The sequence below is a fragment of the Streptopelia decaocto genome, assembly GCF_964273445.1.
Source record: "Streptopelia decaocto genome assembly, chromosome: 7".
In the NCBI taxonomy this organism is placed as follows: Eukaryota; Metazoa; Chordata; class Aves; order Columbiformes; family Columbidae; genus Streptopelia; species Streptopelia decaocto.
In genome coordinates, this window is record NC_138661.1 from 5,834,270 (window position 1) to 5,859,732 (window position 25,463).

The window sequence follows — 25,463 nt, forward strand, 5'->3', positions numbered from 1 at the left end:
CTGGGGCACTGCCATGTATTTGCTGTCTGCTTTCTATTTAGTGGCACTATAAGTCATCATAAAAATCAGAAATCCCTTAAAATTGGTGAGATGTGTCTAAGGGAGGAGAAAGATGTGGGTGGTGAGGCAGGAGGGGCAGAAAGTCTGACAGGCATCACGGGCTTGGCTGACATTGGGGTGTCAGACGGATGAGGAGGTGACTCCAGGGCTTGGGAGCTTCTTCCAGTCCTGTGCAAAACTTGTCCCATTTAAGGCTCAGGCTGGGGACTGGGAAAGTTTTGCAGCAGCGTGGCTGCAAACTCGTAACCTCCACCCCAGGGCTTGTGCTGATGGCTGGGTTAGCTGTTTTTCTTCCAAATATCCTAGCTCTAGACAACCTTGTGCAGATGATACCTGCTTGCCTACACTATTGGGCACTGATTAAATTGATTTTTGCAGCCCCTTCCCTGTGTCTGTGGACCGTAGGCTTTCTGCTATCTGAAGTTCAGGAAAAAATAATAGAATCATAGTATCATTTTGATTGGAAGAGACCCTCAAGATCATCAAGTCCAACTATTAACTCTGGCACTAAACCATGTCCCTAAGAACCTCGTCTATGCATCCTTTAAATCCCTCCAGGGATGGTGACTCCACCACTTCCCTGGGCAGCCTGTTCCAATGCCCAACAACCTTTTTTTTAAGAAATGTTTCCTAATATCCAATCTAAACCTCCCCTGGTGCAACTTGAGGCCATATATATAAGAATATATAAGAAGGTCCTGGGTTTCCAACAACAGACAAGTCAGCCCTGTTTGAGGGTAAAAGGGTCCATTAGCATTTAGTTTTACAGCTAAAAAACTTCTTTCTGACAGGTTTGTTACCCGGTTCATCGACCTGGATGGCTTGTCGTGTATTCTGAACTTTCTCAAAAGCATGGACTATGAGACAGCAGAGTCTCGAATACATACCTCGCTCATTGGATGTATAAAAGCACTAATGAACAACTCTCTGGGCCGGGCTCACGTCCTGGCCCATTCAGAGAGTATTAACGTAATTGCTCAGAGTCTGAGCACGGAGAATATTAAGACGAAGGTGGCAGTGCTGGAAATCATGGGCGCTGTGTGCCTGGTTCCCGGGGGCCACAAAAAGGTACTGGAGGCGATGCTGCACTACCAGAAATACGCCAGCGAACGGACTCGTTTTCAGGTAGGTCGGTCTCAACTCACCTCTCAGCTCCTGTAAGTCAGTATTCTTGTACCTTCCTCCTCCTGGATATCTAAATGCCATTTGAAAATGATGTATTATGGCCGTTTGCATCTTAGATACTCTGAGAATTACCCCAGAACCATGTCTGACGATGTCTGCAGCTCAGCAAAGAGGGAGAAACCAGTTATTTAAGGCAGCACCTCCCTCAAAAAAAAAATCCTTGCTTATGCAGAGTTGCTGGGATTGCAGCTCTGCAAGGCTATAGCACATCTGGATGGGCTGATGTTAGCCGAAATGGGTGCTGAGGTGGGCTGCAGCTGGTGATCTATCACCAGTGTGTTGCTGCAGGGGCTGTAGGAGCATCGTGAGGAGGTGTTCCTGCATCCGTCCCCTGGCTGTTGGTGCAGCATTGGAGCTGTCACTGAGCTCTTAACTGACGTTGTCTGTTTGACAGACGCTGATCAATGACTTGGACAAAAGCACGGGGCGGTATCGAGATGAAGTGAGCCTCAAGACAGCCATCATGTCCTTTATCAACGCAGTCCTGAGCCAGGGGGCAGGCGTGGTGAGCACCGGGGCTCTTGGAGGGGAAGGTGTTTTGGTGGGCTTGGGGTGGATTTATTTCAATAAGCTTTCTGAGGATATGCACTTTATTGTGTTGACCACAGCACTGTCCATTTCAGGAAAGCCTGGATTTCAGACTCCATCTGAGATATGAATTCCTCATGCTTGGGATCCAGCCAGTCATTGATAAACTAAGAGAACACGAAAATTCAACTCTTGACCGGTGAGCAGTGACCCCCAGCCCACTGGTTGTTTTTGCCCTTGCCTTCTGGTTTATGGAATTGGCCTTTAGGGAAAGCATGTGGGTCTGGACTCGCCCCTCTTGAAGAAATTCTTTGCTGTCACCAGAGAGGGAGGGGAAAACCCTGCTGTGGTTTTGCTGCGCTCTAACGTAGGGTTGAGCTGGGAAGGATGTGCCATCAGGAGCCTGGGGGATGCTGCCAGCCCTCCTCCTCCTCTTCTCATCCCAAAAGGCTCCTTGGAGAGGCTGTAGGGACTGAGAGCTCGAGACTGAAGATTCAGTTATGTTTCAAGTCCTACTTGTCTCTGAGCTGCTGCCAGACTGGCTGACTGTGATTTATTAATTGTCACGTTCATATCTGCTTTTAACTGTGTGGGTTTTTTTGCCCCTTCCTTTCCTCAGGCACTTAGATTTTTTCGAAATGCTTAGAAATGAAGATGAACTGGAATTTGCCAAAAGATTTGAGCTGGTGAGTATGAACATTGCTGATGCAGACACCAGCACTCGATGACATCATTCCTTCTAAAAGCGCTTACGTGGCCTCGGATGAAGTGCGGTCTTTTGGATAAAATTTGGAGGTTGTAAATCTGTTTCCTGTTGCCCTGCTCTGTTGCAACCTCCATCCTACAGCTTGTTTCATCCGTCTTCTCCTTTGGCTGCCAACCAGTGCTGTTTGCCTCTTGCAGAGCAACGGGGCTTGTCTGTCCATCAGGCGTGGGCTGGGGACAGGTCATGGGGTTTGGAGCTGAGATTTGGGAAACAGGAGGTGCTGTCGCCGGTCCGATGGCCTGACCTCACTTGGCTCCTGTCCACAGGTCCACATCGACACCAAAAGTGCGACTCAGATGTTTGAGCTGACGAGGAAGAGGCTGACGCACACCGAGGCGTACCCGCACTTTATGTCCATCCTGCACCACTGTCTCCAAATGCCTTGTGAGTCCCGGGGGAGGCGAGGAAGCCCGCGACTGCCAGGGGCTTGGCAGCCCATGTCTCCTCCCCAGGGGTGGCAGCGACCTCTCTGACGCTCCCCAAACTCTCTCCCTTCCTTCCCCTCCAGATAAAAGAAGTGGCAACACCGTCCAGTACTGGCTGCTTCTTGACAGGATCGTGCAGCAGATCGTCATCCAGAGCGATAAAGGGCAGGACCCCGACGCCACTCCCCTGGAAAACTTCAATATTAAAAACGTCGTCCGAATGTAAGTGCTCGCCCGCCTTTCCCAGAGCTGGATGCTGAGCAGCACCAACACAGTCCCCTGTGGCTTTGCTGCTGGCAGGCGAGAAGGACAGGGACAGGGGTTATCCCTGCTGTGTTGGCATCACTTCAACCTCTTAAGTACAATGTGCAGGTGAATTAAGCTCAGCCTCTGTGTCTTCAGTAGATGCCCCATCCCTGGAGACATCCCAGGCCAGGCTGGATGGGGCTCTGAGCAACCTGAGCTGGGTGAAGATGTCCCTGCTCATGGCAGGAGTTGGACTGGATGAGCTTGGAAGGTCCCTTCTAACCCAAAGTATTCTATGATTCTATGATTTCCCTTGACTGCTGCTGTCACTGTTCCTTAGTCGTCACTTACATTCACACGGTGACGTTTCTGCTCCTCGGCTGGACAAGCCAGTGTCCCTGGAGCTGTTGAGACAGCACCACATCCCAGCCTGCAAAATCCCACCCGGGGGAATCAGAGCAGAAGTGTTAGAAATACCAGTTTGGGAACCTTACATACCACTGCCCAGGCTTGCTCAATTGTGTTTCTTGCGGGTGATTGTCTCTTGCTTATTGTGGTAGGATTGTCTCACGTGCCACATGTCTTTTAGGTTAGTCAATGAAAATGAAGTGAAACAGTGGAAAGAGCAAGCAGAAAAAATGAGAAAAGGTGAGTGATGGAGACATGTAGGGTATTAACTTGAACCTTAGTATGCATGGTAAGCTAAACAGATAAGTATACAGGTATTTAGCTGGATGGAGTCTGCAGGCTTTATTGACTGGCTGAGATAATATCACACTCTGGGACTCACAAGGGAAATGGGTCAAGCAGATATTCATTTTTTCATGGGGAGGCTTTGGACAGGGTATTAAGGCGCAGCACGCACTCCCTTTTCTTAACTGTGCAGCTTCTCTGCAGACAGCGTGGGGCTTAGTCCCCCATGTACTGCCATTGACCAAAAGAGAGTGTTTGTCACCCAGAAGTGGTCTCATGGGGTTGTTTCAGAGCACAGCGAGCTCCAGCAGAAGCTGGAGAAGAAGGAGCGGGAGTGCGACGCCAAGGCCCAGGAAAAGGAAGAAATGATGCAGACGCTGAACAAGATGAAGGAGAAGCTGGAGAAGGAGTCCAGCGAGCACAAGCAGGTCAAGCAGCAGGTGGCAGATCTCACGGCACAACTCCACGAGATGAACAGGGTGAGGCCCCAAACCTCTGTCCTGTTGTGGCCCAGTCCCAAAGCTCCTGCAAACACTGTGGGCTGATTTCTGGAGGCTGAGCTGCACGGGGGACTGGGCAAGGTGTTTGCTGGGAGGGCCACCGAGATGTCAACACCCTCAGCCACAGGGTGTGAATTTTAGTGTTGTCGTGTGCCGGGACAGGAGTTGCACTCAGTGATCTTATGGATCCCTTCTGACTCAGGACATTCTATCACTGTCCCTGGTGATGAGGTGATTTTGCCTCTCCAGCTGCATTGGACCTTTCAGGAGTGCTGAAGCCCTTGAGTGCCTCCTATGCTGGTTAAATTTTGGCAAAAAAAAAATTTAAAATTGGCATGAGGGCATTTCTTGGGTGGTGTCGCCCGTCTCCGTATGACTGGTCCCCTTTCTCTTTCTCTCCCAGAGGGCGATCTGTGCTGCTGGCCCCGGAGGACCTCCCTTACCACCAGGAGCTCCTGGTGGCCCTTTACCTTCTCCAGCTCTTGGATCCCTTCTTCCCCCTCCACCACCACCGCCACCCCCAGGGGAATGTCCCCCACCGCCTCCCCCACCACCACCCCCTCCGGGTGGTCCCCCACCTCCTCCTGGCCCCCCACCCCTGGATGGGGTGATGCCTCCCCCCGGAGCACCTCTGGGCTTTGCCCTGAAGAAGAAGAGCATCCCACAGCCAACGAACGCCCTGAAGTCCTTCAACTGGTCCAAGCTGCCAGAGGTAAGATGGGCAATAATTTGGGCAGTGAAACTAGAGGTGCTGGATGGTCACTGGTGAGGTCAGGGCAGGTGGGCAGGAGACCCTCAACCTGAAGTGATCCCTCATCTTGCAGAACAAACTGGCGGGCACTGTGTGGACCGAGATAGATGATGCAAAAGTTTTCAAAATCCTGGACCTCGAGGACCTGGAAAGGACGTTCTCTGCCTACCAAAGACAGCAGGTAACAGCGGGCACGGAGCGTGCATGGGAATCTGGGCAAAGCGCCATCATTGCAAGTCGTGCAGTTTCACTTGTGGTCTCAAAATACATCTGTCATTATTTCATACCAACGCCATGTTTGCCAGATTGACTCAGTCTGCTTTATCCTCTCATCCACATGCCAGTGCATGGGTTGAAGTGGCCGTTCACGGCTCGGTGTGCCTGGTCTCACCCCTGCCCACGCACCTGACTGCGTGTGTCATGAAGATGGATTACCAAAAAAAAACCAACAACAAAAAAAAAGAGACGGAGAATGTATGAAAATAGCACCCAGATGTGGTCACAGTTGGGTAATGTTTTTGGATCGCTCTTAACAGCAACTGCTTCGAGTCTCTGTATTGGGTGGAAAATGTCTGTCCCTCTCTGGCCAAGAAGGAGTAAGTTTTGCCCACATCTGCCATGGGTGGATCTCTTCTTTTATTTTTATAGTGAGCCCAGAGCAAAATGGGAGCTTTGAACAAAAAAGAAAATCCCAAACCAAAATAATGACACTGCAGGCAAAAGTCTCTGCTTTTTAATCTCCTGCTCGAGCAATATGGCCCCAGTTTGGAAGGCATCAAAGCACACGAAGAAAATTAGATGCTTGTTTTACCCCAGGCAGGACCACGATGGGCAAAAGCAATGAGTTTTTCAAGAAGGCAGGAGAAAAAGCAAGGAGAAGAGGCTGAAAAATTCATGTTCACCTGCTGAATGTCTGGCTGCATCGGAGGAGAGGACAACTTGTCCCACTCTTGCCAGGCTTAGGCACAGGGACAGTGCTGGGAAGGAGAGGACCTGACACATAAGCTCCTTAGGCAACATGAGGGTTTAATCTCTTCCAGAGGCTAATTGAGGGAAAGATCAGGGTGGATTAAAGCAGCGCAAATATCAAGAGTAACCCACCAGACGTACGTGCTGCCCTGCTGTGTTTCGGGATCACATGGTGTTGGGTGCTGGCTCTTTCCCCTGGTGTTTTTGGAGCTTGACTCATGCCTACTGAAGGGCACGTCTGAGGACAAGAAATGGAAGGGTAGCGAGAATAGAAACCTGGCGTGTCAGTGGGACAGTTCGCCCTCTGGCTTGCCTGCCCGAGTCTGTGAATCACCTGGTGTGCTGCAGATTATTGCCAGGCAGGAGTTTAAAAATAATGTGCCTTGGCTGAAGTCCTGCTGGGTGAAGTGGCTAGTTAGGTTCAGGGACAGCAAGAAGGAGGAGATGCTGCAAGGAGAGCTGTGACATGGACTTTTGCCCCAGGTGGGACAAGGACCAAAAGGGAGCTGAACATGGGAGCCAGGGACTGGGGTGAGAATGACAGAAGATGCTGCAAGAGTGTCTGGAAGGGAGATTTGGAAAGAGGAGGTGACAGGTCACCTGTGAGATGCTGCTGGGGCTGGAACCATCCTTGCAAACGGGATGCCCAAGTTCCTTGGTGCTCATCCAGGCTTCATGGTAGCACCAGTTTGTGCAAGTGGTGGGACACATCCCCCTGGACCCAAGAGCATGTGATTGCTCAACTGCAGGTCCCTGGGGTGCCCTCCTTTGCAGTCCAGCATGGGTAAGGGGTTCCCGGCTGTGTGCCCCGGTGCTGCCGGCAGCACGGCTCTGCAGGCAGCTGCTGCACACACCAGCACATGGGGTTAGATGTGCTCTTTAGAATCATAGAATCATTTTGGCTGGAAAAGACCTTTAAGATCATGAAGTCCAACCGTTAACCTGACACTGGCGCTAAACCATGTCCCTGAGAACCTCATCTGTGCATCTTTCAAACCCCTCCAGGGATGGTGACTCCACCACTTCCCTGGGCAGCCTGTTCCAATGCCCGATAACCTTTTTCATGATGAAATTTTTCCTAATATCAAATCTAAACCTGTCCTGTCACAACTTGGGATAATAGACACACCACAGGGCACTTCGCATACAGCGTGGGGCTGGGGGAGCTCTGTGTGAATGGCCTGTCCCTGCAAGGAAGGAAGGTGAACTAATGGCTTTGTAATTTGCCGTGGTTTTGAGCTCTAGCAAAAGTTGGTTTCTGTCCTGAGCAAGCAAGGGAGGAGCAGGGATTTCTCCTCCCTCATCCCCATCTTGAGCCTTTGGCCAAAAATCACTTGCCCAGCGATCACACCTCTCCCTTATCCCCAGACACAATGTGAGACATCAGAGGCTGCCTGCCTGCCCATGCCCTAAGCAAACCAGGGCTCCGAAATCCCCTGGCTGGGTGATAGATGGCTGTGGCCGGTGCCCGGCAGGGTTTGGGAGCAGTGTGCAGAGGTGTGTGTGGTGCAGGGAGCTCTCAGACCCGCCACGAGTAGCTGTTGAGGGGCTGCTGGTGGTGGGACTTGGTTATTTTTATTGCATATTGCCTGGGAATCCCGAAGTAGTGCACAGACCTGAGACTTAATGATGTACTTAGTTTTAAACATCTCTTTCAATGCTTTTCCCACATCACCGGCTGGAATGTAAATGCAGGCTTTAAAGTGAGCTCTGCAGCTCTCAGGAAAGACCGGGAGTATGGGAGCCCTCTGGGCTTCTTGGGGCTCATCCCAGGAGCGTCCCTGTCCCTTGCTGTCAGGAGAGCCTGTATCCTCGCTGTCCTCCCCGCTGAAGGTGTCTCCATCCCAAGCCCCTCAGTTGTGCGTGATACCAGCATTTACCAGTCTTGTTAGATGTAACAGAAAAACCTGTGGGAGCTCTGCATTTCAGGATGTGGCATGAGGAACCAGCAGGACTGGGGATAGCTGCTTAAGGACATGCATGTGGTGATAGAGAAAAGCAAGTCTAAGGCCATCAGGGCTTAGATATGTTATGCAGAGGTCTGCACCTCTGTCTGAGATGTTTTGAGAGCCTACAAGGGGAAGAGGCTGGGAGTGATGCTGATAAGTAGCAGTGACATGACTGGGGCAGTCCTGGCAGGTCCTGCAGTGGTGAGTGATGTAAAAGAGCCAGGGCCAAGTGGAAAAAATACATGTTGTTGAAGCAGGGGCTTAGCAGTGAACTGGAAAGGAATTTATCTCCCAAAAAAGGATGAAAGAAGAAAAGCCTCCAGCTCCTCCATGCAAGCGAGGGTGACCTGTGCAGGGGCCAGGGGCAACAGGGGTGGGGAATGTTTGTGGGGACGGTGACAGCAGATTTAAAACTACTCCTTCTTACACCCCCATCCTGCAGCAGAGGCTAATTGCAGTTCATGCAAGGGAAAGGGGCAGAGATGAGGCTGGTTTGAGGCAGAATCATAGAACAGTTTGTGAAGGGACCTCCAAAGCTCATCCAGTGTCACCCCTGCCATGAGCAGGGACATCTTCACCAGCTCAGGTTGCTCAGAGCCCCGTCCAGCCTGGCCTGGGATGTCTCCAGGGATGGTTCATCCACCACCACTCTGACTGAGAGAGAAGGGTTTTGTAACAAGCCTTTTCTCTATGTTAATGTATGGAGAGCCCCTCTGTTCCTAGAGCAGGAGCCTGCACGAGGACCAAGTCTGAGCATCAGAATGGAAGGAGGGCCTCCTAATTAAGGACCGGTTAAATGAACAAGAAGATACCCTTGCTGCTTGTGGGTGTGCATTGCACCTGTGCCATGAAGAAGACTGCTGGGAAGAGGATGCTTTATTTAACACTAATCCTTTACAACCTTGACTGGTCCACAGAGTTAATTCTGCTCGGGGAACCAGTCAGCACAGTGCCAGACCAGGGTGCCCACGCTGCACCCTTTGGGTGTACATGCCTCTGTCAAAGGAAGGGTCGCTTGCTCCTTTTCTTGGCTGACATCTCATTGCCTCCTGGCACATCTTGTTCTGCTTGATGGCTGCAGTGTTTCTCTGGGCTTGAGGAAAGCCTGATGCATTGGTTTTTAGCTGTGGGGCTCATGATCAGCACAGCTCAGCCCCCTGTTGGTGCTGATCCCCCCACCCCAAGTATTCGGTGCCATTGAATGGAGCCCTTTGCCATCCTCCCGCTCAGAGCCATGTGTGGGTCCTGCACTGATCCAGCCTCAGCAGCTGGTCAGGGGAAAACTTGCATAAAGGAGGTTTCCTTTGAAAAAGAGGCGGTCATGGTGCTGTGTTTGGAGATGACCAACTCAAACCAGGCACGCGGGCCGTTGTCTGCCTCAACACAGAGGGGCTGGAGGGAAGTGCTCTTGTAAACCAGCTGCCTTTGGACCCACCTACCTCCTCTGCTCACTGCCTGCCTTGTTTTTAAAAGGAAAAAATAAATAAAATGACCCTTTTTTGCACCTTTGAAACCTCCCTCCCCGTCACAGTGGTGCTGGATAGTCTCTGGAGCCAAGCACAAAAAGGAAAAATGAGATGCAGCCCAGGGAAGGATGAGGAAAAACCTGGTGTGTGTGTGTACACATGTGTGTGGTGCCGGCTTCGCTGCACGTGCTTCCAGTCTGCCTGGTTGCCCAGCAGAACAACCAGGTCTTTGGAGGAGCGCAGCGCTGTCAGGGAGTCAGGGTGGCATTTGGCCAGGCTGCCGAGCCCTAAAGAAGAGGGTTTGTCCCTGTCAGAGGAGAAATCAAGGGGAAATGTGTTGCCATGGCAAATGGTAAAGTTTTGCTGCAGCCAGATTTGCTCTGGGATGAGCCTCCCATTATTTTCACTTGAAAGCCCTGTTTTTCCTGGCAGTCGCATTGGCATTTCAGTCCCTCAGATTCACAAAAACTAGCAATTTTCTTCCCGGCACAGCGGGCTGAGCGGTGCTTTGGGCCAGCGCTCGCCGCCTCTGGCACAGAGCAGCAGCAGGGCTCGGCCAGCATCTCCCACCTCGTCCCATGTCCCCTCCTCACCTCCTTGCACAGCAGCACCTTGGCCCCATGCACTCACAGAGCCACCTCTCCCTCTCCCGCCAGCCCTCCCCATCCTGCACATCCTTCAATCCTCACCACATTTTCACCTGTATCCCCCTATTTCGGCACTGGCAGACCCCAAGTGGCTCCCTGTGCTGCCGAGCCCCCCGTTGTTGCACCCTCCCCTTGTCTGTGCTTCGATTCCTTTTGGTTTTGCTGAGATCACTGAACCGCATGTGTTTTTACTGCCTTTTTCCATGCTTCTGCTATGGCCGTAGGACTACTTTGTGAATGGTAACTCCAGACAGGTAAGCGAGCATCCACAGGAGCCCGGTGCCTGCGAGGGCAAGGCGAACGCGGGGCTGGGGACATGGGGGACATGTGCTGCATCAGGGGGTTAACGTGACAAAGTGAGGGTTAAATCAGGGAGCTACAAAGATCACCGGGTTGAGCAGCTTGAAAGTTGATGCAGGAGAGGCTGGCGAGGGCCAAGCTGCCCACTCTGCTGTCCAGCCAATGTCGAAGCCAACATCTGCATCCAGGGACTGAATTTTTAGATGCAGCTTAGCATAGAAAAGCTGCTACCGCTGGGTATTTTTGCTTTTCAAAAAATGAAAATAAATATATTCACACCTGTGGGTTGAAGCTCTCTGTTTTGTCAAGGGCAGGGGGCAAAGCACACAAAAGGGGCAGCTGGTGGTAGGTGGCTTGGGGCTCACCTTCCTTCACCTGCCACTGCCTTCCTTCTACGCCGCCTGTCCTGGAAGCTTCCCACTTCTTATAGCTGTGGTTTTTTTTCCATTCAAACAAGTAAAAGTGTAAAAAATGGGAATTTTCTGTGCTCACACTCAACCCAAGCAGTGGCTGTGTGCCAGGTCTCCTACATTTATAGGCGTTTAGTGCGGATCTGTAGCATGTGGGACCCTGTGGCTCCAGGTTGTGTTCCTTCCAGAAGGATTGAATAGCCAGCTTTTAATTGATTAACCTTACTAAAACATTCGATATGGTAAATTAAAACTGAGGGCAACGTGAACCCCTTGGGCAGCACTGCAAAACTGTTGTTATGTAGATCTGCCTATTCACCTGCCACCACAATTTTGTATGTTGTTACTCATTTGAAGGTAACATTTTTAAGCTGCTTGGGAGCTGTAGGTGCTTATGCCCCACAAATTCCTGCTCTCAAGTCCCTTATTTTGGGAGCATTTCCCTGAAAGAGCAGCAAATGCTGCAGGTTGTGTTTGCAAGTGTGGTAGCTTGTGTTGGTTAGCTTGCTCAGACGACTGACGCGTGAAGGGCGAATGCAGATGTTTGGAGCGGGGATGAAGAGCAAGAGCGATGCTGAGTGTGTGCAGCAGCCCATAATGTAATATTTCATAGGAGGATTTAATGAAGTATCACAAATATGTATGCTAGGAAAGCCCGGCTTTATTTATTCAGCAGCGCCTGTGTGTTTGTAGGTTCTTAAATCTTCCCTGTCTGAGAAAATATTTACATTTCTAACCAGTGGCTTCAAAGCCTGCTCTGGTTTATGAAATGACTTACTGTGTTTCAGTTACAGGCGATGGGTTTTACCCATAACCCGTGGTGACACTCCTGATTAATGGGGGCCCGCTGTGTATCACGCTGTGATGTGCTGAGAGTACTAAATGTGTTTGCTGCTCCACGGCTTTTCTCCAGGGTTTTTTTGTTTGTTTTTTTTTGCAGAAGGAGGATGCTATCGATGACACCTTGAGTTCCCGGCATAAAGTCAAGGAGCTTTCAGTCATAGACGGCCGGAGAGCTCAGAATTGCAATATCCTCCTCTCCAGGTATGTTTAATGCCTTCTCGCTCTCTGAGGAGCTGGGGGGATGCTTGATACCCTGCCCAGGGCTGGGGGGCTGCTTCTCATCCCTTGAGGGGCGGTTTAATGACAGGAACCAGCACTGGAGGAGAGCCAGCGACACCTGAACCCAGCTATAGCCTTACACCAGTCACGATGGGGTGACACAGGGGGGAGATGCAATTATCCGGATACATGGCAATTCACTGTCCCTGGAAAACCCCAGAGGGACTGAGGTACCCAGTGAGCTTTTATAAGGTTGGGAGAGTGTTTAATTTCACTTCTTATCTTCCTCAGCCTGGGTTTTGTTTGCTCTTTGATGTGGTTGAGGGTCTCTGTTAGGCTGGGGAAAGCGACGGCTATCAGCGGGGTGCGGGGAACAGCAGCGTAATTCAGGCAGGGCCTGGCTGCCCACCCAGGTGTCCTGTGCCACATCTGGGTGTTGGGAAGGGGACATTCCCTTCTTCTAGCTGCCCAGCCCCATTGGGATGACAGCCTCCTGCGTGCCCCTCACCGGGCAGGCTCAGCTCTGCTACCAGCAATTTAATCCCATTCCTGGCTTGCTGCCAAGGGCCTTTTTTGGCAAGATAAACTACACCAGTAAGACTGACTTCTGAGAAGGGAAAAGCCAGGCTGGGGTGGTCTGAAGGGATCAACCATCAGCGTAGCTACTTGGAAAAAAAAATACAGCAGCAGAAAATGCCACTTGTTTCTGACTCACCCAGAAAAAGAAAGTCCCAACAGCAGTAAAATATAGCTCCATTCAGAAATGTTCACTCTGCTGTCTGGAAGTGCAGAAGCTTTTGTGCTACTCGGTCCAGCCAGGATGGAACGGCATCGCTGGCAGGTTGGGTTTGCAACCACATAGCCCAAATTCTGTTTTCCGGGGCTGTGGGTCAGCAGAGCCGGTGCCTTGCCTGGGCATCCCGGCTGGTTTCCTTCCCTGGGAAGCACGCAGAGGCTGGTACCTGCAAAAAAAACCCTCTTGGTGGGTAATTCATGGTCCCTGGTGTTTCCTTAAGCTCTCCCAGAGATGGTCCACAGCCCTGTGGACAGCAGGAGGGATGATGCAGCGAGCCGTGTGCTTCAGAATTCGGTGGTAAAATTGCTGTGTTTATGGCCATTTCTGCTCTAGGTTGCTCCTGGGGATTTTTGTAGTTCTTAGCTGTCCGAATAGAAAGGATGACGATGATAGCGGAGTTTAAAGCAGCCAGGCGAATGAGTAGATCTATGTCAGCCAGCTATTAGCAAGTGAAGTGATGGGATTTGGGGCACTGGCTGGACTGCTCCCCACCGGAGTGGGTTTAGGTGTAATTCAGCCAGAGGTTTAAGTCTATAATTGAAAGTTAAGCACACAAATAGCTCTTTTGGTGAGAAGAGGAGCTAGTCACACACTTTAAAGGCACCTTCTATGCCTTACTGAGTAAAGTACATTGTTTTGAGTGCTTTGGGGTTCATCCCGTGGTGCTCCTGGGGATGCACAGGCAGAGGGGCCAGCTGGGCAGAGCATTTCTGTAGCATTGCAGCAGCAGCCGAATCTACTCTTCCCCCATTTCTCCAAGGGACCACAATTGAGTTTCTCTTCCCAAAATCCCTTTGGAAGACTTACTCTCTCTCTCTCTCTCTGATGACCAATGACAGAACCTGAGGGAATGGCAGGAAGATGTGTCAGGGGAGTTTTAGGTTGGACATGAGGAAAAGGTTCTTCACCCAGAGGGTGCTGGACACTGAACAGGCTCCCCAGGGAGGTGTCACGGCCCCAAGCCTGACAGTGTTCAAGAAGAGACTGGACAACACCCTCAGACACACGGTGTGAACTGTGGGGTTGTCCTGTGCAGGGACAGGAGTTGGACTCAATGATCTTTATGAGTCCCTTCCAACTCATGATGTTCTACGATTCTACTCTTGATGCCAAGAGGCTAAAACGAAAGGGCAGTGTCAAGATGAAGCCCAAGCATCCTGCTGCCTCCTGAGGGCCCCAGGACCAGCCAGACTCCATGTGACTTTGCCCAAAACCTCTCACCTCTACCCATTCCAGTTGCCCATCCCTAAACTAGGCAGAGTCTCTGGTCCTGGTGGTGTCAAGGGCTTGGCTTAACCTGGTCTTGCTGGGTGGCTCATCACAGCCGGGCTCACACAGCCACCACGGGGACAAGCAGACTTTCATATGCAAAACGACCTGCAAGCTTGGTCACATATTTAGGCCAGACATTTGTAAGCTCACCAGGCATTGTCTGGCTTGCAGCATGGAAAGATTACAGCCAGCAAGATACTTTATCTCTCTCTGTAGATTTGGGGGGGTTTTTTGCCTGCTTCCCTTGCTTTGGGAGAAATTACTGCACAGTGAGATCACTGGATTTTCCTCTGGCTTGTAATGCAGCACAAGAATATTTTTAACACTTGCTTTTTTCTTCTTGTTTTTTTGGAGAATGCTTTGCCGATGTCAGTGCATTATCGGGTCTTCCTCTGTAAACCACCCATGTCCTTGCTTTTGCTCCCTGTGTGTGTCTGTGTATTTTTAGTGCTGCTTTCTGCAAGATGCTTATCAAGCCCTCGCTCCATCACTTTCTGCCTGTGCTGGCAGTGAATGGCTTGTTTGATTCCTCTCTCCGCCAAGGCGATGTGGAGCATTTTACTCCAATGAATGCGGCTTTTCAAGAGGGTGCGTCCCTTTCCCGGCAGAACTTGTGTTTTTTTCCCCTTCACACTTATTATGTCCTCGGCAGGACTCGACAAAAGCCACGCAAAGGAGCCCCGCGCTTGTCAGGCCGGTGAGCTGTCACTTCGCATCGGCGGGCTGCTGCCTTTAAATCCCCGTGACAGCAAGCCCTGTGACCCCGTTCCTCTCAGACGGCTCGCGTTCGACAGCTGCTGCCAACAATGATAATTATTGTGGTTATAGATAAGCTTCTAGCTTTCACTGGCCCCTTTCCCATCAAATTGTCTGAGAAGCTGTTTTCTTCTGGCGCCCCGCGCTCGCTCTCTGCCGATGCTGGGACAGGCTCTTGTTCTTGGCACTGGGTTGTGATGGTTCCTGAGAGAAGTTTTTTCAGCCTCCTTTTATTTGTTTTTGTTTAAATATATTCTATTATTGACTTTGCTTTTAATGAACAGGGCTTCCAAACTCACCCTCATCTTTCAGCACCCTCCTGGAGATGATGACAGTGGAAGGGCAGCACTTTAGATGTTCACTTTGGCTTTGGATGAGGGGTAGCTGCACACCAGCCTCCTCCCAGGAATGTGTTTGCCTCCCAGGGATCCCCAAAATGTCCAAACCCAGCCAGTGTCTGCTGTTCACTGGGGTGGGGACTGATGTCACATTTTTTGGTGGCCTGAGCTCTCGTTTCACTGCTCAGGTGTAAAAAGGGTCTTCTTGCAGCTTCATATCCCACCTCAGGTCATGTCCATCCCAGCCACTGCCCTTGCACTGGACAGGGCCAGTGTCCCCAGGACATGGCTGCTCATCACTGCAGGCCTCAAAGGGGACATTTTCCATGGATCCTGGTTTGCTCCTTGTGCGATGATCCTTGCAATGATCCTCAGCACAATCTTTGAGCTTCCTCCCCTGGCTGAGGTGACATTTTAGCTCACTCATTATTCAACAAACTCTCTCTTGGGGGTTTCCCTCAAGCAGAAAGTGAGAGAAGGCCAGGTACAAGATGAGAAACATGAGCTCATAAGGAGCAAGTATTTAGTTGCCAGGTCTGTAAGACTCACCAGTCTTGAGAAAGCTAATCCTTCACTTCAGTCTTGAACAAAAGATTTAAAGCTAAACCAAGCCCTTTCTAGCCTGGTCTTAGAGACCAGCACCCTTCCTGCTTCAGCTTCATCTTCCAAAAGCCAGCTCCATGGTCTCCATCTCCTCCCTGATGAGATGCCAGGAAAAACACCTTCCTCGTTTAATTACTTGAAGTGATCAGGTCAGCTCCCAATCTTCTTTTTGATCCGCTGATCAGGTTAATTCCAAGGTCTCACATCCCACCGTAGGCTGTGTTTCTGGTTTCAGCTCATTCCTTTGAGCCACATCCAGTGTCTCAGCATCCCTTGGCAGTGCTGATCACCAGGACTGGGACAATGGGTTTCCTTATAGCCCATGAACAGGTTTTTTCAATCATGTGACTTTTTCATGCATGCAACTACAGTGGACCTTTCCTTTCCTTTCCTTTCCTTTCCTTTCCTTTCCTTTCCTTTCCTTTCCTTTCCTTTCCTTTCCTTTCCTTTCCTTTCCTTTCCTTTCCTTTCCTTTCCTTTCCTTTCCTTTCCTTTCCTTTCCTTTCCTTTCCTTTCCTTTCCTTTCCTTTCCTTTCCTTTCCTTTCCTTTCCTTTCCTTTCCTTTCCTTTCCTTTCCTTTCCTTTCCTTTCCTTCCCTTCCCTTCCCTTCCCTTCCCTTCCCTTCCCTTCCCTTCCCTTCCCTTCCCTTCCCTTCCCTTCCCTTCCCTTCCCTTCCCTTCCCTTCCCTTCCCTTCCCTTCCCTTCCCTTCCCTTCCCTTCCCTTCCCTTCCCTTCCCTTCCCTTCCCTTCTTTCCCTTTCCCTTTCCCTTTCCTTTCCTTTCCTTTCCTTTCCTTTCCTTTCCTTTCCTTTCCTTTCCTTTCCTTTCCTTTCCTTTCCTTTCCTTTCCTTTCCTTTCCTTTCCTTTCCTTTCCTTTCCTTTCCTTTCCTTTCCTTTCCTTTCCTTTCCTTTCCTTCCTTCTTCTCTTTCACTCTATCTGTTGCAATGGTTTTAACCATCACTACAAGCTGGGCAAGGGATAGGATGTTGACAGACAGAGTTGCAGGAGTTTCTGGGCTTTCCTTCTTTTGCATTTAGATTATTTATCTACCACAATTCAAAAACGTGAAGAAAAATATGTGTAGGTTTGCAGTCATAGTCCTTGCAGAGAGCCATCACGGGGAGTTCTGCAGATATATTAAACTGTAATTGATGGCTGCTCCAATTTGAGGCTACGTCTTCAATTCCTGCACATTGAGTCGCCACCCTCCAAAAAAACCCTGATGGGTTTCTCGGGATGCTGAGCATCCTCTTCCCCAAATTTTGGATTTCTATCTCTTTCTCCCTAGAGGGACACTCCAACCAAAAGCAGCTGTGAGGGGTGGGGGAGGCAATGTCCAAATCCAAGAAAAGCAGCAGAAATTTGACACATTTTCCTTAGGGGTCATGGTGATGGTTCAGGACCAGTGCTGAGCTGTGCTTCTGAGCCCAGGCTGGGCTGTGCTGTTGACGGGGACCATGACTCCCCCTGTCCCCGTGGCCCTCGGGGATGCCAGCACCACAGGAGCAGCATTGCTATGGGCAAGAGTTACATAGAAAAGTCATTTAATACATGTATAATACACCACTTACAATACTTACATAAAAGACTGTAAAATAGGGGATGGCTGCCTGTGGTGCAGGGAGAGGGAGTTGGCTGGTGGGGTTTGACCCCCCGTTTACAGCAGGTCCAGAGATGCTCATTGCTGTGCCTTGGCAGACCATGGTCCTACCATGTTTCTCACACATCCTTCTTTGTAACATGCTGTATAGTGTTATTAGTGATGGTGCTGCTGGCTGGGAGTAAAGCTGTTCTTCATGTTGCCTGGGCGCATAAGGAAATGCTCCTGCACCTTGCCCGATCACTAGGCTGGCAATAACTCTCCTTCCCTTCCACCTCCCAGGCTGAAACTCTCCAACGAGGAGATCAAGCGAGCAATTTTGACGATGGATGAGCAAGAGGACCTCCCAAAAGACATGCTGGAGCAGGTGGGCAATGTGTCTTGTGCTCCTCTGTGGTTGCCTCACAGTGAGACCACACTATGCACAGCACTCAGGACTAAACTGCGGCTTTGAGAAGTGTATTGGGGCCCCAAATTATTTGCCAACTGTTGTGTTGGAAAACTGCCCCAGTGGGCTGGAGCAGCAGGCTCTTAGTGACAACCAACAGTAGGACAAGGGGTAATGGGTTCAAACTGGAACACAAGAGGTTCCACTTAAATTTGAGAAGAAACTTCTTCTCAGTAAGGGTAACAGAACACTGGAACAGGCTGCCCAGGGGGGTTATGGAGTCTCCGACTCTGGAGACATTCAAAACCCGCCTGGACACCTTCCTGTGTAACCTCACCTGGGTGTTCCTGCTCCGGCAGGGGGATTGGACTGGATGAGTTTTTGAGGTCCCTTCCAATCCCTGACATTCTGTGAACACAGTTTGGTCATAGCATCAGTGGTACCAGCTCTGCCCTGGGACCCCAAGGCTGAGCCAGTTGCCCGTTTTGTGGCCGCAGCTTGAAGTTTTTGCTCAGTGGGGTTTTATTTTTGAAAGTTTCTTTAACGTTCGTGCAGTCCTCAAAAAGGGAATTCCACTTTTCACCCCCCGCTAGATCCCTTTTGAAGCATTTTACTCACCTGTCCTTAAAGCTGAGCTGGTAACAGCACTTTCAGCAGAGAGGCGGGAGGATTCATTGTACAACATTTCCATCTGCAAATATGTAGGGTTACAGCAAATTAGGGTCCCTGACATCTCTGACAGAGCTGATGTTGAAACCTCCTTGGAGTAGTTGTAGTACATCTGTTGTAAAACCAGAGTGATAATGCGGCAGAAGCAAGAGACACTTCTGCGATGGGGTAATGAGAGGAATGATGTGATGGGCTAATGAGAGCGAGGTCATGGGGACAGCGATAACACTAATTTTACAGGTGCCTTGGGTCACTGTACATGCTGAAAAGGCAGGCGATCCAAGCAAATCAATCAGCATTTCACTCATGAAAAACTGTAAATGCACCTCATGTCCATAAGTGCGCTTTTCCTTGTTTAGCTCCTGAAGTTTGTCCCTGAAAAGGGTGATATTGACCTCCTGGAAGAGCATAAGCATGAGCTGGACCGTATGGCCAAGGCTGACCGGTTCCTCTTCGAAATGAGCAGGTTGGTGGCCCGGGAGACATGTGTTTTGGCCAGTGGCTGCATGGGCTGGTTGTGAGGCAGCTGTTTCGTGGAGTCTGGTTGGGAAATATGCCCTGCTTACTGTTTTTCACATCAAGAAATGAGTGGGCCAAAGCACGGTGCTCCCATCCATAAGATGACCTGTGATGCTGTGCGCTTAAAATCAGGGTTGTGCATCCCAGGCAAGCAGCAGCTGGATGGAGCAGCAAGGAGAGGGATGGGGAGATGGATCCTCTGGAGAGAGGCATCACAGGGGCTGTCCCAACACATTTCCCCTCTCATTTTTGGGATAAAAGCTCAGTCTGGCACAACTTGCATCATCTGCATCGTGGCCCAGCTGGGAAGTGCTGTTTGAATAATAACAAAGCTGTAGTGATGCTCCTTTCCCCTTTACACAAACATATCCTAAGGAACACTCAAGACTGATGTATGTAAATTTTTCTCAGCTGTGTAGATGAGTCCCACTCACCTCCAGGGATGACTCGTCCCTGGGGCTCCTGAGAATATATGAGACGGAAAGGAAATGTCATTTCTTCCTGCTCCTGGTAGCAATCATTTAAGGCTTAGAAGTCTTCAGGGATGAATAATCTTATCTTTTGCATGCACGTCCTCCAGAGGTGCAGGGTTAAAATCTTGAAGCTCCTTATTTAGATCCAACTGAGTATTGAGCTCTTTGAATTTCTTAGCTGAACTTGAAGCAAGTCACTTGTTTGCAAAGTCAATGAGTTTTACAATCTGAGATCGTACCAGGAGATCAAAAATAGAAATGCTCCTGTCCTCCCTGAGAAATGCTCCGATGAGCACCGGGGCGATGCACCGTGTAGCTGCTGAGCATCAAAGACAGGCAGGACAGAGCTGTGAAGTTCAAACCTAAGCCCTTGGGGCTGGAAAATGCTCAGAATTAGGTTTCCTATCACAGGTCACCTTTCTTCTTCACAGTCTCTTGCCCAAGTGTTGCTCCTGTGCCATCATCTTTTGGAAAGCACAATGTCCCGATGCAAATGTTTTCCTTGATTTCTGGCACGGCTTTTAAATTTGCTTTGTGGTCTGTAACTGAGTGTGATGTCTTTGTCACCTCTGATTAGTACAACAACAGCGTAGCCTATGGCCTTGTCTGTGAGCACGTCTCCCGTGGGTCCTTGGTCCAAATGACTCAAGTCAGCCTGCCATTTGTGTACAAGGGAGATCTTGTTTAGCCTAAATACAACTGACATGAGCAGAGCTGTCCCTAATTTGCCCAGAAAAGGGCCGGATTGAGCTGTGTTGGTGACTTTCCAGCCCAGCCCATCGTTTTGAGGATCTGAAGGTCCATTTTTGTTAGCGCTGGTAGTTGGCCTGTCTGTGTTCAGCCACAGCTCATCACAAAACCATTGGGAGCCCAGACCTCATCAGCATCTTTGCTAAGGAGTGGTCGTAAATGAACTGTTTGTTCATAGCAATAGGGTGTAAAAATGCACTTGTTGAACCTGCTGAGTTAAGGATAGGCTTAAGCATGTGCTTAAAAGCCCACCTGGATCCACCCCAGGACAGCTGGAGCTTCAAGTTGTCATTTTTTCCCATCCCGGCATAGTTTCAAGGAGAAATGCGGTCATTATTTTTTTAATCACCGTGGCTCAAGAAAGCACAGCTGTGAGCAGCAGAGCAACTGAGCTCCACCTGGAGCAAGCAAAGCTCAACCTGCACCTCTTTTTTTTTTTTTCCCAGGATAAACCATTATCAGCAAAGGCTGCAGTCCCTCTACTTCAAGAAGAAGTTTGCAGAGAGAGTTGCAGAAGTCAAACCCAAGGTGGAAGGCAAGTGGCTGCACCTGATAAGGGGTCTAAGGGGCTCTGTGCCAGCATGGGGAGCGTTTGTAGGAAGAGCATCCCTCTGCGGAGGTTGCAGCAATGCAGGGGAAGGGAGGGAGCTGGTGGTCACTCTTTGGCCGTAGAGTTGCTACGAGGAAAGGGGACCGGTCTGCTGTCACATTGGGGGTAATGTCCCGCACCTCTCTGCTTTCAGCCATCCGCGCCGGCTCCAAGGCGGTGCTGCAGAGCGGCAGCCTCCAGCAGCTGCTGGAGGTGGTCCTGGCCTTCGGGAACTACATGAACAAAGGCCAGAGGGGCAATGCCTTCGGGTTTAAGATCTCCAGCCTCAACAAGATCGCGGACACCAAGTCCAGCATTGACAAGTGAGCAGCCCCTGCTCTCGTCCTCAGTAGCATCCATGGCACCCAGGATGCTGGGGGAACGGAGCGATCGTTAATGTTGCCTCCGGGATGTGGGTAGGTGAGAGTGGTCCCCTCCCTCCTGCCACCCCATCTGGCACATCCAATGATGCAAGTGTCTGGTTTTGGAACAGGACAGATTTCGAGGGAAGCCGAGCTGCAGATCAGCACAGGGATTGATGGGGACTTTCCTTCCCAGGCTGGCTAAACAGCAACCAAGGCTAATTGGGAGGATCATCCTCCAAACGCTTTTTCCCCTTTGAGAAGCCAAGAGCCATTGTGCTGTGGCTTCAGAGGAGAGGTCCCAGGGGTTCCTCTCCATGGGAATCTCCTCTGCCGCCCCTGATGCTGCTGCTGCCATCACCTGGTTCGCTCTCCCCCACCGAGCTCCACGCACAAAGCGAGAGGAGCTGGGTCAGGTCTCAAACCTGCCTGGTTTCATCCATCGGTAAAGACAACAGAGATGCGAGCAGTGATGCTCAAGTCACCCCGTCTGGGTCCCTCCTGTGGAGGCACCTTGCTTGGAGGGACCAGAATGCTCTGCACTGTGGCTGCACATGGAGCAGACCCATCCCATGTCCCCAGACAGGCAGCAAGCAACATCCTTGCAGAAATCCCAAAACAGTTCATTACCAGGGGTGGGATTTTAACCAGAGTTTTCAACTGGGCTCTCAGCTTCCCATGATGCCGCCATGCTGACCTCGCTGATCCTTTCTCCTAGGAACATCACCCTTCTGCACTATCTCATCACGATCGTTGAAAAGAAATACCCCAAAGTCCTCCGCCTGCACGAGGAGCTGCGAGACATCCCGCAGGCAGCCAAAGTCAAGTAAGCAGGGATTTAGGTGGTGCTTTGGGAGCACCGGGAGCACCTTTCCCCTCGCTTCAGCCTGCCTTTCACGTCACCTTTCCTCGCTTGTGCTCCTGGTCAGATCCTGGCCACCAGGTTGGTGGCCACGCTGGCCCGAGGGCAGCCCAGGAGGCAGAAGTAAAATCACCTGGTGGCTTTAAATCTCAGCCCTTGCAGCAAAGGGCTGCAAGCCTCTGAGCGCGAGGGAGGGGAGCTCCTGGGAGCAGCCGTTTCCTGTTGTTATCTCACCGCAGAAGCATTTAATTAATTTCTAATGGTACGTTAAGTAATCCGGGAGGAAGCGGTTGCGGTGTGGCTGCAGATAAAGGGCAGCTGTTTATCTGCGTGTGGCAGGGAGGCTTTGCCTGCAGTGTGGTGCGAGGAGCTCACCTGCCTCCAGGTCCTTCCTGGCCCTCATTTTGCCACCAACATGGAGCTTCTGGTGTCTACAATGAGCTTTTAAACCTTGCCCATCTCCCAGTGACGTGTTCGGAGCAGGCTGCTGCCATCTCTTTGCTGGCAGAGGCCCCTATTCAGCAAAGACCTTAAACACACGCTGAACTTTTAAGCACAGGAGGAATCTGCTGTTGTTCTGCAAAGCCCTCAAGTATGTGCTAAAGTCCCTCTGAAATCAATGAGGCTCTGTTTGGGTTTTAAAGTTCAGCAGGAGCTTATGGGCTTTGCTGTTTCAGGGACCTGAGCAGCAAAAAATCACGTTTCTGCAGTCAACACGCGTTCATGTTTGCCGTGGACATGAAAAGGGGCTGAAGCCGCACCTTTTTAAAGAGGGGATGGCAAGTATGCGTGGAGTTTATGGCAGCTTGAGGGTCTTTCAAGTCTCAAAATACTCTTCTTGCAATGATGGCTTCCCGGCGGAAGATCTGTAATGTGCAAAGCAAGCACCCTTACATTTAAAATGTAAAATAATTGTCAGCCATAAGGATTAAACAAAGTGACAGGACAAATCTTGGCGCTCGAGGGGAGTTTGTGGAGGCTGCACTCGTAGGCGTTGGCTGAGGACGTGGTGGAGCAGGGCTCGCTCCTCACCGCGGCAGGCTCCGGCTTTCTCATGCTTGTGTATCTGCAGCTGTTGTACAGATACGCGTATGGGAAAGAACACGTCCGCATAGAGGGTTTTTTTTTTTTCTCCCCTAAACTTTATCATTTTGCTCTAAACTGGACACCATATGTAATATTTGGGTTGGGTCCAATCAGGAGTGAAACCAAAAAAGTTTCTAAAGCTCTGGAAAACCCTAAATTCCCCCCAGCCCTGCAGCTGTGAAGCAAAGTTACGGCCTCTGTCAATCCTGCCGCTAGTAATGAACTGCTGGAGCACAGGGCTCCCAAAACTGCATTTTCCCAGACTAAACCTGCCAGGAACGCTTGCCCCATGACCCGACATCAGCATTTTCAGAGACCCCAGCACTAGGACAGACATCCCTGGAAAGCCTTCAAGCCTGTGGTCATCAGGTCTTTGTGAGAAAGCTTCCACTCAGATGTCATGGTAGAAACCCGTAAGCACTTGAACTTGATGCTCATCAGGGGCTTGAGCCTTGTGTAAACACAGTCAGCGCCAGATGTGATGATTTATTTTTATTTCTCTATATTTGGGTTGTCTCCCTTTATGAAAGCCTTGCTGCTCAGGAGGATGCTTTGCATGGCATTCACCTAACCGTGGTTCCTTGAAAAGTTGTCCACCATGTACTGGGACAACAAGCCAATCTTCTGCTGGCCTTCGAGAGGGGAAGAGAAATCTGTGCCTAACAAAGCCCTCTCCTGAGCTCTCCTTTTGCTTCGAGAGGTCTGGAGGCTGCTGAGCTTACTAAGCCTTCACAGTCCCCTTGATTAAAACCACTGAAAAGTGCTTTGCTTTAAAACAAGCAGCTGCAGCCACTTTGAGATAGGCAGATGTCGTAGCTCAGAGGCCGACAGTCCAGTTTGCTGCTCGAGACACGCTGCTCAGCAAACAGGGAGCAAGGTGTGCAGTGCTGGGGTCTTTTCAGTGGAAAAACGTGGTTGAGTTGATCAGAGAGCTGTAGAACTTGCCGGGGAAGACTGAAAATTAACATCTTGCCATTTCTAACAGCATGACCGAGCTGGAGAAAGAAATAAACACTTTGAGGAGTGGCCTGAGAGCAGTGGAGACTGTAAGTATTATTTAAATCAAATATAGCCCATCCTGGCTCTGAGCATCGTGTCATCCCTCCTTGGGGAGGCAGGCGAGGGAGCTCCCAGTGAAGCTGCTTTTGTCTCATCCTGGAGATCTGTTTGTCTTTCCTTCCTGCCCTGCACGTGCGCTTGTCCTCTTAGGGCTGTTTTGGCACCAAAGTTGCCGTGTGTGGTTCAGCACGTGTGTGGTTTATATCTAATACACCAAGGGAGGCTGAGTAGGTGTAGTGATGATGCCTGTGGAGAAGCTGTGATGTGCCAAGGCATCTCTTTTTCACTGTAAAACTGCAGAGGGCTGGGGCTTGGGTTGAGGAACGGGTGATAAAACAGTGGAGATATCCCAAAAGGACTCGCTGTCTTGCTAAATTATGCTGCTTCCATGATTTCTCCTGCAAGATTTCACCTTAAAAGCAAACTGCAGGTGTGATATTGTAAAATGGGGTAGGTAATCCGTGGTCCATGTCAGGAGGGAGCAGAAGTGATGGTGCAGCCATGACACAGGCGCACACCCAACAGCACTGCCAGAGAGTGGTGCTTTTTGTGTCCCTCATCAACCAAGGCCTGACCAGATTGACGTTTTTTTTTTTCCCCAAAGGAGCTGGACTTCCAGAAGTCTCAGGTTCAGCAAGCGGGTGACAAGTTTGTGTCTGTCGTCAGCCAGTTCATCACGTTAGCCAGCTTCAGCTTCTCGGATGTTGAAGATCTTCTGATGGAAGCAAAAGAGCTGGTAAGGTCAAGGTCACCAGCGTCCTTGAGATCTGGGTGGCATTTCAGCCTCTCCTCTGGCCCAGGGGGAGGGATGGTCCTGCATGGTCCTGGCCTTCCCAGAGCACATGCTGTGTGTTGACATCTCAGATACCTCCCCCATGAGATCATGCGAGTGTCCTGCCTGGACTCTGACATGAGAAAGGTGCTGAGCTGCTCTTCATGGTTGGTTTGGAGTGAGTGGGTGGGTACATCCCTGTCCATCCCCAGGGCCTTTTTCCTGCTCCACAACCAAACATGCCAGGGGATTGCAGGTCAGGCCAACAGACTGCTTCTGGGACACAAGGTGTGCTGTGGAAAGCTGTGAGATACCTGTCTCTCTTTTGGAAGTGCGAGGCGGGGGTTAGCCATGGGAGAGTTGTGCCTATCAGCAGAGGAGATGATAGGTCATTTGTGAGGATCTGAGTTTTGGTGAAGAGGTTTTACTCAAGCCTTGAAGGCTTGCTTTGCTTTTTGTGTCTTAAAATTGAAATATCTCAGTTTTTGGTGGCGTTAGAGAGTGGCAGCTGGGGCATCTTGGCCAATGAAGGCTGAAGGTGGCAAGATAGCAGGCTGTTCTGTCTGGTGTTCATGGAAGAAGAGGAAAAGATGTAATCAGGTCTTTGGGCTG

The 25,463-nt window shown here is 50.5% G+C and overlaps 1 protein-coding gene across 2 annotated transcripts in view; it reads left to right on the plus strand.

Annotated features, from left to right (window-relative positions):
• DAAM1 (dishevelled associated activator of morphogenesis 1) overlaps nt 1–25,463 on the plus strand; it is a 96,960-nt gene that overhangs the window by 65,769 nt on the left and 5,728 nt on the right. Inside the window, exons 7-24 of one of the 2 annotated variants that reach the window (XM_082059554.1) lie at nt 852–1,185; nt 1,640–1,750; nt 1,869–1,972; nt 2,393–2,459; nt 2,806–2,923; nt 3,048–3,186; nt 3,800–3,858; nt 4,195–4,382; nt 4,807–5,115; nt 5,228–5,335; nt 11,836–11,939; nt 17,605–17,689; nt 18,739–18,845; nt 20,568–20,656; nt 20,865–21,033; nt 21,791–21,898; nt 24,006–24,066; nt 24,684–24,815. In XM_082059554.1, coding sequence (XP_081915680.1) covers nt 852–1,185; nt 1,640–1,750; nt 1,869–1,972; nt 2,393–2,459; nt 2,806–2,923; nt 3,048–3,186; nt 3,800–3,858; nt 4,195–4,382; nt 4,807–5,115; nt 5,228–5,335; nt 11,836–11,939; nt 17,605–17,689; nt 18,739–18,845; nt 20,568–20,656; nt 20,865–21,033; nt 21,791–21,898; nt 24,006–24,066; nt 24,684–24,815 — 2,392 coding nt within the window. The remainder of the gene's footprint in view (nt 1–851; nt 1,186–1,639; nt 1,751–1,868; nt 1,973–2,392; nt 2,460–2,805; nt 2,924–3,047; nt 3,187–3,799; nt 3,859–4,194; nt 4,383–4,806; nt 5,116–5,227; nt 5,336–11,835; nt 11,940–17,604; nt 17,690–18,738; nt 18,846–20,567; nt 20,657–20,864; nt 21,034–21,790; nt 21,899–24,005; nt 24,067–24,683; nt 24,816–25,463) is intronic. The other variant, XR_014184728.1, reaches the window with a different exon arrangement.